At 34.8% G+C, this 16,019-nt stretch overlaps 1 protein-coding gene across 1 annotated transcript; it reads left to right on the top strand.

The window, feature by feature from the left end:
* The first annotated feature begins 1,903 nt into the window (after positions 1-1,903).
* On the top strand, positions 1,904-15,472 carry LOC111047628 (autophagy-related protein 11-like). The gene is made up of 5 exons (XM_039422555.1): positions 1,904-2,052; positions 7,361-7,633; positions 8,806-9,014; positions 13,283-13,491; positions 14,537-15,472. Exons 1-5 carry the CDS (start codon positions 1,904-1,906, stop codon positions 15,470-15,472), a joined length of 1,776 nt encoding a protein of 591 aa, XP_039278489.1.
* The last annotated feature ends 547 nt before the right edge of the window (positions 15,473-16,019 follow it).

Genomic DNA, 16,019 nt, shown 5'->3' on the forward strand with positions numbered 1-16,019 from the left:
AACAGTGTAAAAAATTCCAAAAGAAAAATCATTGAAAATAGAAAATGTACGTGGAGGTGGAGTGTTATTGGTGATGGACCCATCTGAGGAAAAGGTAAAAGTTCTAGGAAACAAACTCCTTGAAGCATGATGGTATAGCAGTTATACCAACTTTTTGATTAATTTTCCTGTGCTGCATGGTGGTAGAAGCACACAACCACTTATTGTAGGCTACTCTTAACATATTATGTTCTGATTGATGCTATACAGTTTCCGCAATGCCAGCTGATTGAATTTCATTGTGAGATGGTTTACAATTCCGAACTTTTGAGATTATGATGCATGTCTCTCTTTATGTTATTTTTATGAATTTAAAAATAATCTTCAGCTTCATTTCAACATTGGAACAGTTATTACATGAACAAAACATAAGGTATGTAATATTTATTTTCTTTTTTATGGTTTTATTATTGTAAAATTATGGTTTATATTTGGTGGTACTCAACTTATACCACCATGCTTGATCTAGCGTTTCCTGGAGTATTGACAAACAGCTTACATTCTTACTCCTCAAACTTCCACTCTATTCCTTGAGTGAAGAGGTGATTACTCGTTTTATTTGTCTCTTGACATGCCATCTCGATAGTTTTGTAAATTTTATGAACGTTTGTTTTAATTTCTAAGACGAAACCTATCCATTGTAAAGACTGGTCAAGGATTGAATGAAAATTGAATTGAATTGTATAAAAATTATAATATCTGCCATAATTATGCAAATTTTATGTTTATATTCTTTATAACTTACATTATTAGTATTCTTCCGAATGTATACATTACATAGCCTTGAAAGTAATAATGGAAAGCTTATTATTCAGTTCATTCAGTTATATTTTTCCTAGTTACTGGATTTACATTATTTGTAATTCAATCATAACTTCTGCCATGATTATGCAACGTTTGTGGCTATATTCTTCAGAATTAACAGTATTAGTATTCTCTAGAATATTTATTCATTTGTGGGTACAATCACAAATCATATAAATATGATTGGGAAGGAACAACAGGCTTGGCCCAAAACTATTCCATCTAAAATATATACATCTCATAGTCTTAGAATTGATAATGTAAAGCTCATATTTCTGTTTAATAATGAATATTATTTTATATGAGTTGAGCATACTTTGATACTAATATCTTTTTGTCTTTTCACAGATTCTACTGAAATGGAGAGAAGAGGATTAGAAGACAGCGAGATTGAAAGGATACTGGTGGATGAAATACCTTCTGACTCTGAATCGGTGATCGATGATGACCCTGATTTTGACCCAAATGAACATATGGATGGAGTTATTGCAGAAGATGATGCTGAAGACGACCAAGGTGAGCAACATGGTGATATAACAGCTGCAGAAGATGAACAACAAGCTGACTTGGCGGCTGAAGGTGAGCACAGGCATCAAGCTATTTTGGAGCCCATTTGGACAAACAATGTTGATAATTTGCAACCAGCAGAAGAATTTCATGAATATACTGGTCCTAGTCAGAAAATCATGGATATGGATCATGAAACTCCTGTGAAAATGTTTAGTTCATTGTTCACTGATTAACTTTTTGAGCATAATTATAGTGTTTCAGACAAACTTATAAATTTCGGGTGACCACGGGAAGTATTTACATTTTTGATGCAACTGTACTCGGCCTTGGCAAATGGGGGGGGGGATGGGCGGGCAGTCATTCACCTCCCTAGCAGTGGCCATTGCTGCTATTCAGTTGCAATGGAGCCGTGGACTGTTCAACATCGCGTGTTTACGTACGATTCTAATGTAAGAATCAATGAGTCAGTGGTAGCGGTTCAGTGTGATTTTTGCATTCATTTTAACATAGGAAGGCATGGAGCCGTATCTAGCCGACCAACGATTATGAAATGGGTTACAACTTTTTGGACCACAGGCAACATTATGGAGAAAAAACCACCCAGCGCTACATGAACAATGAGGAGTCTGGAGAACATTTACAGAGTGAGAACAGCAATGACTACGAGTCCTGGTCGTTCATCTGCGTTACACATAGGATGTGAGTCGGTTCGGAAAATTTTGAAACTGGATCTCAAGTTTCATCCTTACAAGATTGTGTGTGTCCAGGAGTTAGAAGAAAATAACTACCCCCAACGGTTGGATTTCGCTACTCAAATGCAAGTTCTCCTTCACGATGTAGAAGTAGTTGTGCATTTTCACAAACCATGGTGTATGTACCTTACTTCTTGTAGATGTCGTTCAAGTAAATTAGTGTTTTTGTATCGTTTAGATTTTTTTATTTGTTGTGTTTTTCTATAATCAATAGTCAAGATGCAAATTGCTATTTTTTATAGTATCCAGTCCCAGTATATTCATTGTTTAGTATAATTTCAGATATTAAATTTAATAGTACTATATTGTAGAATTAGCTAACAGCATTCTAGCCCTCAGCAATAATAAAATTATTGTCTTTAAATATTAATAGTTTAAAAGTATTCAAGTTTTTAAAGTGTATATTCATAAAAATCTTCAATTATGGATAGATCGGGACCTCAATTCTGTACACCGGTGGAGTTGTCACTTCTTCTAGCACCAGAGTTTGAGGAGCAAGATGAAAATTCGGAGAGAAGCAGTTTCAACAACAAGGATGATTAGAATGTGAGCAAAATCATGGACCAGAGTTTACTGGAAGACGTGGGAACTCTTCACAATCTTTACTCTGATCTCATTAAATGGGGCAGTGAGACATTAGACAAAAAAGCTGTCTCGAGCGAATTGTAATCAATACAGTTCTGTGTGCAAGAAGCTGGCATTGATCATAACCAGAGTCGAAACGAGGCAAAAAACCCAGGAGAATGAAAAGAATGAAGTTCTATGCAGACTGGATAACTTGGAAAAAAGCATGAACAAGCTCTCATCGGACTTCAAGAGAGGACAGCCACCCACTGATACTGCTACAAGATCATTTGCAGAAGTAGTGCAAGTACCAATAAAAGTAAATAAACAGCAGCAGCAACAAGTGACTGGGCAAGAACATCATGATAGTGGAGCCTGCAGTGGTAACGGGAAGTGATAGTGAAAGCTGTGCAAAAGTCAGGGAAACTTTAAACAAAGAATTCCAAAAGAAAAATCATTGAAAATAGAAAACGTACGTGGAGGTGGAGTTATATTGGTGATGGACCCATCTGAGGAAAAGGTAAAAGTTCTAGGATACAAACTCCTTGAAGCATGGCGGTATAGCAGTTATACCACCTTTTTGATTAATTTTCCTGTGCTGCATGGTGGTAGAAGCACACAACTACTTATGGTAGGCTACTCTTTACATTATGTTCTGATTGATGCTACACAGTTTCCGCAATGTCAGCTGATTGAATTTCATTGTGAGATGGTTTTCAATTCCGGACTTTTGAGGTTATGGTGCATGTTTCTCTTCATGTTATTTTTATGAATTCAAAAATAATCTTCAGCTTCATTTCAACATTGGAACAGTTATTGGCTAAGCTCTAGCCGGTGTGCTACCTCTGTTATCTCAGTTATTATTGAAGATATCGACTCAATGTTTTTTTAAATGAAAGAGGAAGACAAAATAAAGCGCGCTAGCATATTTTTATACCATTTGATTCAATTTTAATATTATAAATAGCTGTTTCAAAACTAACCTTATTTTGAAGAACTGATTACTAATGATCGAATGATATCAATCACTGTGTATCTCATTATTCTTGCAATGTATTTTAATTAATATTCAATTAATTGGATCAAATTAAAATCTTTAAATTGCAATTTGAATAAACAAATAAATAAAAAATTCAAGAGACTATGGTTGAGAAATTCATTTCTATTAAACTGATTATCGAGATCAACATCAACTGTTTCTTTTATAAATATCGATAGTTTCAAGATCGACACGGTAGTTCTGCAAACCGGTATCGAGCTCCGACAATATCGGTATACATTTTAATTAATGAAAATATATTTCATTATTTTTGAATACAAATAAAATAAATTAATTATAATGTTAAAATTTTTAAATGATCAAATTATTTATATTATTTTATTATTTATTCGAATTATATTTGTCATTTCACGTGTTGGTAGTTGGTACAACAATGAGAAATTATTGGTGGAAATTTTCAATTTTGATCACAAATGCACAAGTGAGTATGGCGGCCGCTAAAGTGAATTTGTTGGTTTTAAAAGAGTGGAGTGATAAGGGAGATGGAACATTAATTGACAAGTGCATGGATTGGAGAATTTTGAAAAAATATATAAAATGTTCCAACTGTGATAATGTTATGAAGCTTCGGAAAATTTGTCAAAGTATTGATGGGTACAAATGGATCTGTAGGCACAAGGTCGTAGTGCGGAAACAAAAAAGAAAAAGATGCAATTACTTGGTAAGTTTGCAAACAGGTACTTTTTTTGCAAATTCAAATCTTCCGCTGTGGAAGATTTTGGGTTTTGTCCATTTATGGACGAAAAATGTTTCTTCCCGGCTGATTAGTGAAGAATTGCATATGGCTTGCCAAACTGTAGACAATTGGAGCTCTTTTTGCCGAGAGGTAACATTTTGATACAATGGTAATTAGAAAGCAAAAGATTGGTGGCCCAGGCAGAAGAGTTCAGATTGATGAAAGCAAGTTTGGGCAGAGAAAATATAACAGGGGCTGTCTTGTTGAAGAGCAATGGGTATTTGGAGGAATTGATGAAACGTCTGGGGAATGTTTCATGGTTGCTGTGGAGAACAGAACATCTGAAACTCTAATACCTATTATAAAAGAATTTGTTGAAGAGGGTACAACAATAGTATCTGACTATTGGAAGGCATATGATTGTTTAAAGGATGAAGGATTTGAGCACCTGAAGGTCAATCATTCAATTAATTTTGAGGACCCTGATTCAGGTGCTCACACCAACAAAATTGAAGCAACATGGAGTGCAGTAAAATCAAGTTTGCCGCGCTACCATAGAAAAAAAGCATTTTTCCCTGGATACTTGTCAAAATATTTATTTTTAAAATCCTGTAAGCTGAGAGAAGTTGATAAATTCATTGAATTCTGTAAGGAAGCAGGGACTTTATACAACCCTAATGATACGAATAAAGAGATAGAGATTGAAGATGAACATGATGAGCTGGAAATTGATGGCATGATCTGAATTACTAGGTACTTTTATTCGAAATTTATTATCAATTTATTGTTTTGAAATTGTTTGTTTGTGAGTTTTATTTTTTCATTTTCTTTTACCAATGCTTGTTGGTTGAATAGAAGCTATTCAACTTGGAAAAGCATCATATTCCTACTAGTAGCTCTGTGAACAGTAGACCTCACACAGTTTTCTCATCCACAAGTATCTGATGTCACCTGTTCCAGTTGTTGATTCAGTTGAATCACAATAAATTCACAGTTGAAACATAGTTTACTCTTAAAACTGTTATTTGTTTTCTCCAAGATCAAAAACTCAATTATGCTCATAAACTCAGTTCACGTTTGAATTTGTATCCCATATGATGATTTATCCAGTTTCGTGATAATCTTCCATCTGATAAAAATATTTCTCAACTATTTTAAAATTATTTTTTTTCAATCAAGAATATTATCATTTCTTCGGCATTATTCAGTTCATTTAATAATTTTTTATTTGTTTTCAATCACCTATTAAATTCGTTTTTCAAATATGAGAATATTGATACTAATGGGCATGGGTCATAAAGAATATTGAAATCCTACCTTGTAGAAATAGACACGGCCAGGCATATGTGTAATGCATGAAATAAAATAATAATTCACTTGTCAGCTGATTGATTATGAATAATTCTATAGTCTGATTGATCCTATCTTCAAAGTAAATGATATTATATATAGTGATATCAGAGTATGGATGAATTACTTTTTATCTCATATTATCCTTAAAATTCAAAATTCCAAAAAACTTTGTGTATACATTGACACACAGTTGAAAAAGGAGTATCCCTGCCAAATCACATTGAATTCTAACAACGCATTTGGCCATAATAATTATTGTGTTACATACAGACAGACAAAAGCAAATCAAGTTGAAACATAGACTTCACTACATTCGGTCAAAAATGCTCCTAATAAGTACAACAGAGTTACATCAGGGTTATTAACAAAATGTTATCAACTTAATCCTTATCGATTTTATTAGATTGAAGGGAACTTGTCAAACACATATGATCATCATGTGTATGATAAAGTTATGTTCAATCTAATAGAATCTATTACCTCTAACGGCCTAGAGCCAGAATTGATTCCCCCTCCCTATCGACCCAAGGCAATTTGAGTGTCCACATCTGTGGACTCTTTTTTTCAACCAATAAGAAAGCTTCCTCACATTTTCTGGGGATATGAACCTGTGTGTACACATCCGTGGACCTTCTAGAACGCATTCTAGTGGTCGCTTGGATAATCATCAGTAGTCCATGATTTTTGTTTGATGTCAAAGCAGACAAACTTTGAAAAATGGATAGCAATCTTCTAAGGCCAGGTAAGTTGTTTTCTTTATGTTTTAAAAGAGTAATTGATGTTTTTCATACATTACCAAATGTTTAGAATGGATTAGTATTGCATTATTTGTAATTTCTTGCAATCAACTAATGTCAGTGTTTGTTTGAAAACTGTCCACACTTGTGGACACCAGCCTCTAACCTCTAACCTAACCTCTACAAAACGTTCAGAACAACAAAACGAGTGCAACTATTTGTTTTTCTTCTTCTAAATTTTTTAAATAACATTATTCTTTGAAAATAAAAGTTATATGAGAAATAATTGTTCAAGGTCGTATTATTCATCCACAAATGAATAATACAATATTCATCTAAAATATTACCAATGATTCTGGTGGGATCACACAGCTAAATATTTCTCAAATCTGTCATCATATTGACACCCAATAAAAATATTTTATTTTTATTCATTTATTGTACAAAATACTATATTCATAATGATATTATGACCAGGGAGGAAAAACTAGGCTGAGCCTGTATCATTTCTTTCCCAAATTTTTATAATGTCCAAAATGAGGTTATTAAAATACATTACTGTTTCAGCACATAATTTTTGATCCAGGAAAAGTCATTTAAAAATTTTGAATTAGGAAGGTTGATGAAAAAATAAATTAAATCATTACACCAAAGAGAAACTGTTGAAAACTTGAAAAATAATTTAGATTATATTGGTTTAGATTATTAATTTACTTATTTGTAAAATTTGTTTGTTTGTTTTTTCAACAGATGGATCTAAATATTCAGTAGATGACATCCTCACCTTGATCGAGAATGGAAACATATCAGAGTTTGAGGACAATGAGGGGGATTAAGAGGATGATAATTTTCTGACATCATCCAGAGAACCCTTTCCTGATTCCGATCCTCCACCACCACCAAAAGAAGAAGAAGAAGAAGAAGATGAAGAAGTAGCCACTTCAATCCTGACTCATCAATCATCAATCACCAATCCTAACTCTTCATCACCTGCTAAGCCTATTGCTCGTCCTTCTAGACAACCTGATGAAACAATTGCTGGTTCTTCTAGACAACGCAGTCTGAGGAGAGAACAGCAGAACATTTGCAGAGAACAGCAGACGTTTGTTTTGAATGACAAACGAAATGACTGGGAGAGGCAATCAACATTCCAGTCTTTAATAACTCTGAGAGAAGAAGAAGAGGACACTGGGGCTCAGAACAGAAGAGATTGGACTCCAATTCAATACTTTGAGCAATATTTGACTAAAGAAATGTTTGATAATATGGTTGAAAACACAAACATCCGTTACCATCTACAAAAAAACAAACATTTGAATGTCACCAAAACTCAAATGAAGAAATTTTTGGGATGAATATTCTTATGAGTGTTTTGGGATATCCCAGAATAAGAATGTATTGGGAGAAAACATGTAGAGTCCCAGCAATTTCAGAAACAATGCCTAGGGAGAGATTCAGAGAAATAAGAAATAATTTAAAGGTTGTCAATGACCTCACTGTACCGCAAACAAGAAAAGATGAAGATAAACTCTGGAAGGTGAGGCCTTTCCTTGACTCTGTAAAAGGTGGCTGCTACAAGATGTGTCGAAGAACTCAACTTTCCATTGATGAACAAATGGTTCCCTTTACTGGACACTCTAACATTAAACAGCATGTTCCAGGAAAACCAAACCCTGTAGGTTTAAAGAATTTTGTTCTTGCTGATCCCAATATCAATAATTTAACCAATATTTGGTTATGAACGTTTGTTTTAATTTCTAAGACGAAATCTATCCATTGTAAAGACTGGTCAAGGATTGAATGAATATTGAATTGAATTGTATAAAAATTTTAATATCTGCCATAATTATGCAAATTTTATGTTTATATTCTTTATAACTTACATTATTAGTATTCTTCCAAATGTATACATTACATAGCCTTGAAAGTAATAATGCAAAGCTTATTATTCAGTTCATTCAGTTATATTTTTTCCTAGTTACTGGATTTACATTTGCAATTCAATCATAACTTCTGCCATGATTATGCAACGTTTGTGGCTATATTCTTCAGAATTAACAGTATTAGTATTCTCTAGAATATTTATTAATTTGTGGGTACAATCACAAATCATATAAATATGATTGGGAAGGAACAACAGGCTTGGCCCAAAACTATTCCATCTAAAATATATACATCTCATAGTCTTAGAATTGATAATGTAAAGCTCATATTTCTGTTTAATAATGAATATTATTTTATATGAGTTGAGCATACTTTGATACTAATTTTTTTTTGTCTTTTCACAGATTCTACTGAAATGGAGTGAAGAGGATTAAAAGACAGCGAGATTGAAAGAATACTGGTGGACGAAATACCTTCTGACTCTGAATCGGTGATCGATGATGACCCTGATTTTGACCCAAATGAACATATGGATGGAGTTATTGCAGAAGATGATGCTGAAGACGACCAAGGTGAGCAACATGGTGATATAACAGCTGCAGAAGATGAACAACAAGCTGACTTGGCGGCTGAAGGTGAGCACAGGCATCAAGCTATTTTGGAGCCCATTTGGACAAACAATGTTGATAATTTGCAACCAGCAGAAGAATTTCATGAATATACTGGTCCTAGTCAGAAAATCATGGATATGGATCATGAAACTCCTGTGAAAATGTTTAGTTCATTGTTTACTGATGAACTTTTTACACAATTTGGGAAAAATTTTGTTCCAACCACTGTCAATGAAATGAAGACATTCATAGGAATAAATATTCTAATGGGGATAAAACGCTACCCATCCTACAGAGACTATTGGTCCAGTGCCCCCGAATTGAATGATGAGTATATTTCAAGTCTCATGACGGTAAACCGATTTGGATGGCTTCTTAGTAACATCCATCTGAATGATAATGCAGTAAAAGAGGATCTGCTGATTATGATAAATTGTATAAAGTAAGACCATTTTTGAACTCGTTGTCTGAGAAGCATAAACATTCAAAGAAGCATATAATCCTGGAAAAGTGATGGCTGTTGATGAGGCAATGATAAAATTCAAAGGTAGGAGTTCCCTCAAGCAATATATGAAGGACAAGCCCATAAAAAAGGTGCACAAAATGGATATAATTTTAAATTTGAAGTGTATACAGGGAAAACAGCAATGTTGTGGAGAAAAACCTTGGGGCTCGAGTTGTACTCAGCTTGACGGACGAATTCTCAGGTTTTGATAATTATTTCAATAGTTATAACTTGATGATGCAACTTCTTGAAAAGAAATTCTATGCATGTGGCACTGTCCAGGCAAACCGAACGCATCTTCCAATGTTGAAAGCAGACAAAATGCTGGCCAGAGGTGAAATTGACTGGAAAATAAGTAACTCTGGGATTTCAATGATGAAGTGGAAGGATAAAAGGTGTGTCAATTTACTGTCGAATTTCCACAACCCTGCACAGGCGACTACAGTACCCAGGAAAGAGGAAGATGGGATTGTGAATAAAATCCTGAAGCTCTGAAGGACTACAATTGTCACATGAACAAGGTCAATATGTTCGATCAGATGAAGAAATACTATTCTATTGATAGAAAGAGTAAGAAGTGGTGGCACAGGATATTCTGGCATTTTATTGATGCATCAATAATAAATGCTTTTATAATATGGACCGAGTTGGGAATTGAGAAGAAAACATTGAAAGATTTTCGGAGGGAGATCTCTTTGGGATTGGTCCTTCAATCAAGGCATCTGATCAATCGTCACATCGTCGTTCATCAAAAAGTGTAGTGGAGTTGAAGAAACAAAAACCTTCAGTCCCACAGGATGTGAGAACTCATGCTTCAGAGCACCAGCCTGAACGAGGGACATATCGTCAATGTGCCCTTTGCAGCACTAAAGTGAGATCAATGTGGCTATGCTCGGTTTGTAAGGTCCCATTGTGTCTTCGAGGAACAAAAAACTGTTTTGACTTATTTCATAGGAGATGAAAAGTTACATTGTTTTGAGTATAAGTAATCTCTCAATAATTATCATCAGTAATAATTGAGTGTACAGTATAATAATGGTGAGTCAAGTTGAGTTCTTTTATTTTTAAATTAAATTTCATTTGAAAAAGTTTTTTATTTAATTATTCTATGAGTTGCACCCTCTCCAATATCAGGATTGATCACTAATATCAGTGATATATATTTTTGAACTTGTTCTTATATGAAATTTCATAGGTGGTACTTTTTATGTACCATCTCTAGAGACCGGCAGTTCATGCATGGTGGTATATGGGATACCACCCATTTGCATAAATCCTGGCTAGTGAAAAAAAATTCACACCATATTATCATTTATTAAGGTCACTAGACATAGAATAAATACGTAGTTATTTCAAGAAAAAACCTCACCAAAAATTTCTGTGCATCAAAGAGTTATGATAAAGATTTCGAAATTAGTACTCCTTCATTGAAAAAACCTAGAGTAATTATATATAATGTATCTAAAGAATTGAGCCAGAGTGATTTAAGTCTAGAAATTTTCAACAGGAATTTCTCAAAACCAGTAAATAAAGAAAAATTTGATAAAGAATTCAAATTGGTAAAAAAGAGTGAGAGTACACCCATTGGGTAAGTAATCGAATGTCCTCCTGATATTCGACGAGAAAAAATAATTAATAAGGGACGAATCTATGTAGATTGGACCTCTTGTCGAGTCAAATATTACACATCAGTAATAATGATGTAATATTATTTATTACTATATTTGAGTGTGTTTTTTGAGAAATACATTTGAATTTGAGTACTAGTGCACTCAAAGTAGAGTCCTTCTGACCACCTGAGTGGAATCTATTAGAAGAATCGCCTAATAGAACTAGGGGGTCGAAAATTGTCTACAATCTTTTCCTTCTATAACCTCTCCTTGACTGGACTAGAAGTACAGCTGACAGTTTAGATGACACACTTGCAGCTGAAAATCCAGAAGCGTTGAACGAAGAATTCAATGAAGAGGTGGTCACTGAATTCATTGAACCAAGAATTGTCCAGGAACTGAGAGAATAGCAAGTAAGAAACGACGAAAGACTGATGACCTTGAAATCTAATGTTGAATGCCCTGAAGCAGCCGGAACAGCATTTATAGAATTCAATATGTCATTTCTGTACAGCTTTTTGCCGTATTTGAATACATTCGACGAACCTGGCGAAATATTCAAACTATAATTGGTGCTTATGCCAATCTTTTATCGTAGCCATTGAAGTCTAGTTTCACTGGACAATCACAAAAGCTTACGTACTATGACAGCCTGAATGGAAGTGATGAGAAAATAATACTTGGCAGAAAACATGACTATTTAACATGGGAAGCCAAAAGAGTAGGCTATGGTGAGAGAAGGTGGTATGAAATGAGGGCCACGACAAATGAACGGATATGATTTGGTGTTTTCATGTGCAAGTTTATGGAGTTCCTAGCCAGACCAAAGGAGTTTAATTTCACCCAAGCAGATTTGCAACGGTTTCGGAAAGAAATCAAGCATGAAATAATGAATTGACGAAGAAAGCTGTAACACCGGTTAAAACTTAATGTCGAACATAAGGAAAATGACGTCAACCGCATTACCATAGGAATCACATTCCTATTTGAACCACAAAAATGCACATTTTGTGACCTGTTCTTTGAAGCGGCTGGTAAAAGTGAGGGTCTTGTAAACCATTCTCTGAGAGAGCATAACAAATATAAAGCCGGCTCCAGACATGCGTCATTCAGCAAGCAGCGAACTATTTGTCTTGATATTATTTGCCGATTAACGAGCACACATCTACACACAAGCGTGGTTTTCCGAGCACTTGCTCGTTTTGGGAATAGCAAATACTCGTCAACTGAATGTCATCTACTGTCAACATGAAACAGCTGTTATGTAGCTAAGGTGAACGTGATATTTTCGAGCTCAAAATTCAAGTGGTTTTATTCTGTATTTTGTGAATTTAAAGTTTGTTTCATGTTTTTACGGAAGTTTTACTATCAATCTATCCAAATGTAAAATTGTTTGTTTTATTCTAATCTATATTCTCAGATAGTGATTTTTTACAAAATAATATCATACTGCAAGAAATTAAATATTTTCTACTTGTTTGATAATTGATTATTTGATATGATTTAACATTCATAGTTAGAGAATTAATTAAAAACAATGAAAAATCTAATTTTGGAAAAATTGCACTTGACAGAACTCAAATCTTGTTTAGAAACATTCCTCAACTTAATGCCAACCTTACAAAATTGGACTGGGTATTATTTTAGTTACCAAATTTAACCATCTGTTTCAGAGAGGTAGTATCTCTAGATTATAGTTCTATATTAACATATGGTATGTACATTTCACATGAACATTCGTCCACTTTGATGTGTGCAAAAGTCCCACACCGACCGGGAAAACAACAAGCACGAATGTTCACTGCTTGCCGAATACCAAACATCCATCCACACTACTCGTGATTCGGCAAGTATGCTAGGTGTTCGCCGAATGTCACATGTCTGGAGCCGGCTAAATCAACGAGCACGAATGTTCGCTGCTTGCTGAATAGACAAACATCCATCCACACTACTAGCCATTCGGCGAGTCGCTGCTCGGTGTTTGGGGAATGATGCATGTCTGGAGCCGGCTTAGAATAACATATGCCGGCTTAGATACGAGCAATGTGGCAATGATAAATGTGCCACTTATCATGCAATATCGTGCCATGTACCACTATGTAATGGGCCGAAGATTTACACTGGTGACTTCATCTGTGAGGAGAGGAACTGTGAAATGCGTTTCAATACGAATACAGGCTTGTCTCAGCATATCAAGCATTGTCATCCTGCGCGAAGAAATAAAATGATACTAATTGAGGCAGCCAAGAAAAGACCTCCTGGTAAACCAAATTCCTGGACAGAGGATGAAGCGCAGTACCTTAAAGATTATCTTGCTAAAAAGGGAAACCCCAAGAGCTACTCAATTGCTGTCGCTAATGCTATGAAAACCAAGACAGCCCAGCAGGTAAGGCAGCGCGCTAAGAAATAAAGTAACAATCCTCTTTATCCGATCAACAACCTTATCCACAACTAGTGCTTTTTTACAGTATCCAGTTTCAGTATATTTATTGTTTAGTATAATTTCAGATATTACATTCAATAGTATGTATAGTGCACTCAAAGTAGAGTCCTCCTGGCCACCTGAGTTGATTCTATTAGAAGAATTGCCTATTCTTAGGCCCCCCTGAGGGGGTCGAAAATTGTCTACAATCTTTTCCTTCTATAACCTTTCCTTGACTGGACTAGAGGTACAGCTGACAGTTTGGATGACACACTTGCAGCTGAAAATCCAGAAGCGTTGAACGAAGAATTCAATGAAGAAGTTTACCAAGAATTGTCCCAAGAACTGAGAGAATAGCGAATGAGAAAAGACAAAAGATTGATGACCTTGAAATCCAAATGCTGAAAGCCCTGCGGCAGCCGGAACAGAATCCAGATTGCAATACGTCATTTCTGTACAGCCTTTTGCCGTATTTGAATACATTCGATTTTCAAAAGAGCCTCCCAACTTCAAATAGTACAACTGGTGATGTTTTACAGACGTCAGTTGAACTCAATTTATTCAATATTCATGTTTTATCATCCATGTTGGAGCTCCTTCTGCCGCAAAGTAACATTTTCAACACTATGGTTTTTGGAAGGTAAATAGTGAAAGATTGGTGATCAGACATTTACTTGAAGCAAATCTCGATCATAGCGATTAGTAAACATTGCATGTAAGCGGTGGAGTCAGTCAACATAATTTTCCAATATTAGGAACAGAAAACACTCATCAAACAGTGGAGCATGAACGAGATTCACTCAAGTGAACATTGTTTGTGCATTTTCACAAACCATGGTGTATGGACCCTACTTTTAGTTCAAGTGAATTAGTGTTTTTTTATTTGTTGTGATTTTCTATAATCAATAGAATTACATTATCAATATTAACCATGCTATTTTTACAGTATCCAGTTTTAGTATATTCATCGTTTAGTATAATTTCAGATATTACATTCAATAATCAATAGTATAGTGCACTCAAAGAAGAATCCTCCAAACCACCTGAGTGGATTCTATCAGAAGACTTGCCTATTGGAACTGGGGGTCGAAAATTATTTCCAATCTTTTCCCTCAATATCCTTGACTGGACAAGAAGTACAGCTGACAGTTTGGATGACACACTTGCAGCTGAAAATCCAAAAGCGTTGAATGAGGAATCCAATGAAGAATCTATTGAAGGATCTAATGAAGAATCCAATGAAGAATCTATTGAAGAATCTAATGAAGAATCTGATGAAGAATCTATTGAAGAATCCAATGAAGAATCTATTGAAGAATCCAATGAAGAATCTATTGAAGAATCTATAGAAGAATCCAATGAAGAATCTATAGAAGAATCCAATGAAGAATCTATAGAACAATCTAATGAAGAATCTAATGAAGAACCTATTGAAGAATCTAATGAAGAATCCAATGACAAATCCACTGAAGAATCTATCGAAGAATCCAATGAAGAATCTATTGAAGAATCAAATGAAGAATCTATAGAAGAATCTAATGAAGAATCTATAGAAGAATCCAATGAAGAATCTAATGAAGAATCTATTGAAAAATCTAATGAAGAATCCAATGACAAATCCAATGAAGAATCTATCGATGAATCCAATGAAGAATCTATCGAAGAATCCAATGAAGAATCTATAGAAGAATCCAATGAAGAATTCAATGGAGAATTCAATGAAGAATCTATTGAAGAATCCAATGAAGAATCCAATGAAGAATCTTATGAAGAATCCAATGAAGCATCCAATGAGAATCCAATGAAGAATCTAATGAAGAATTCAATGATGAATCCAATGAAGTATCTTTCACACAACCTCCTAACATTCAACCACCTTCTGAAGCTTCTCATACTCGAACTCACTACCCTCAAACACACTACCTTCACAAAACCTACCACTTAACAACCTCCTTCCAAAGCTTCACACTCTCAAACTCTTCAGCAAACTACATTCTCAGACATGCCAGATCACATGCGCCACTGTATTCACGACCAATGAACGACCACTACAAGGCAGTCATGTTTAGTCGAGACAAGAGACGACTACAACACGGCGTCCTACAATAAAAATTGTTGATGGATGTGTTTCTAATCACCTATTCATTTCATAGAGCCACCATTGGAATTTGGACAGTTGATGTTTGATTATATGATCAAAATATGATAATAATATGTGTGTAGCTAGCCTAAGGCTAGTTACATACACATCGATTTTTGGTCGTACGATATTTTACCGTCCTTATAAATCCTATTAGATTGAACAGATGATTTCAAACATATGATGTTTGCCAAGTTCCGTTTAATCTCATAGAATTCATAGTGACGACAAAATATCGTACGACCAAAAATCGATGTGTGTGTAACTAGCCTAAGAGTACAGATTCAAGAAAGTAAATTTGGGAGGAGAAAATATAACTGGTGCCGTATGTAACTTATGCAAACTTATCCCA

This window comes from Nilaparvata lugens, chromosome 3 (genome assembly GCF_014356525.2).
Source record: "Nilaparvata lugens isolate BPH chromosome 3, ASM1435652v1, whole genome shotgun sequence".
NCBI lineage: Eukaryota > Metazoa > Arthropoda > Insecta > Hemiptera > Delphacidae > Nilaparvata > Nilaparvata lugens.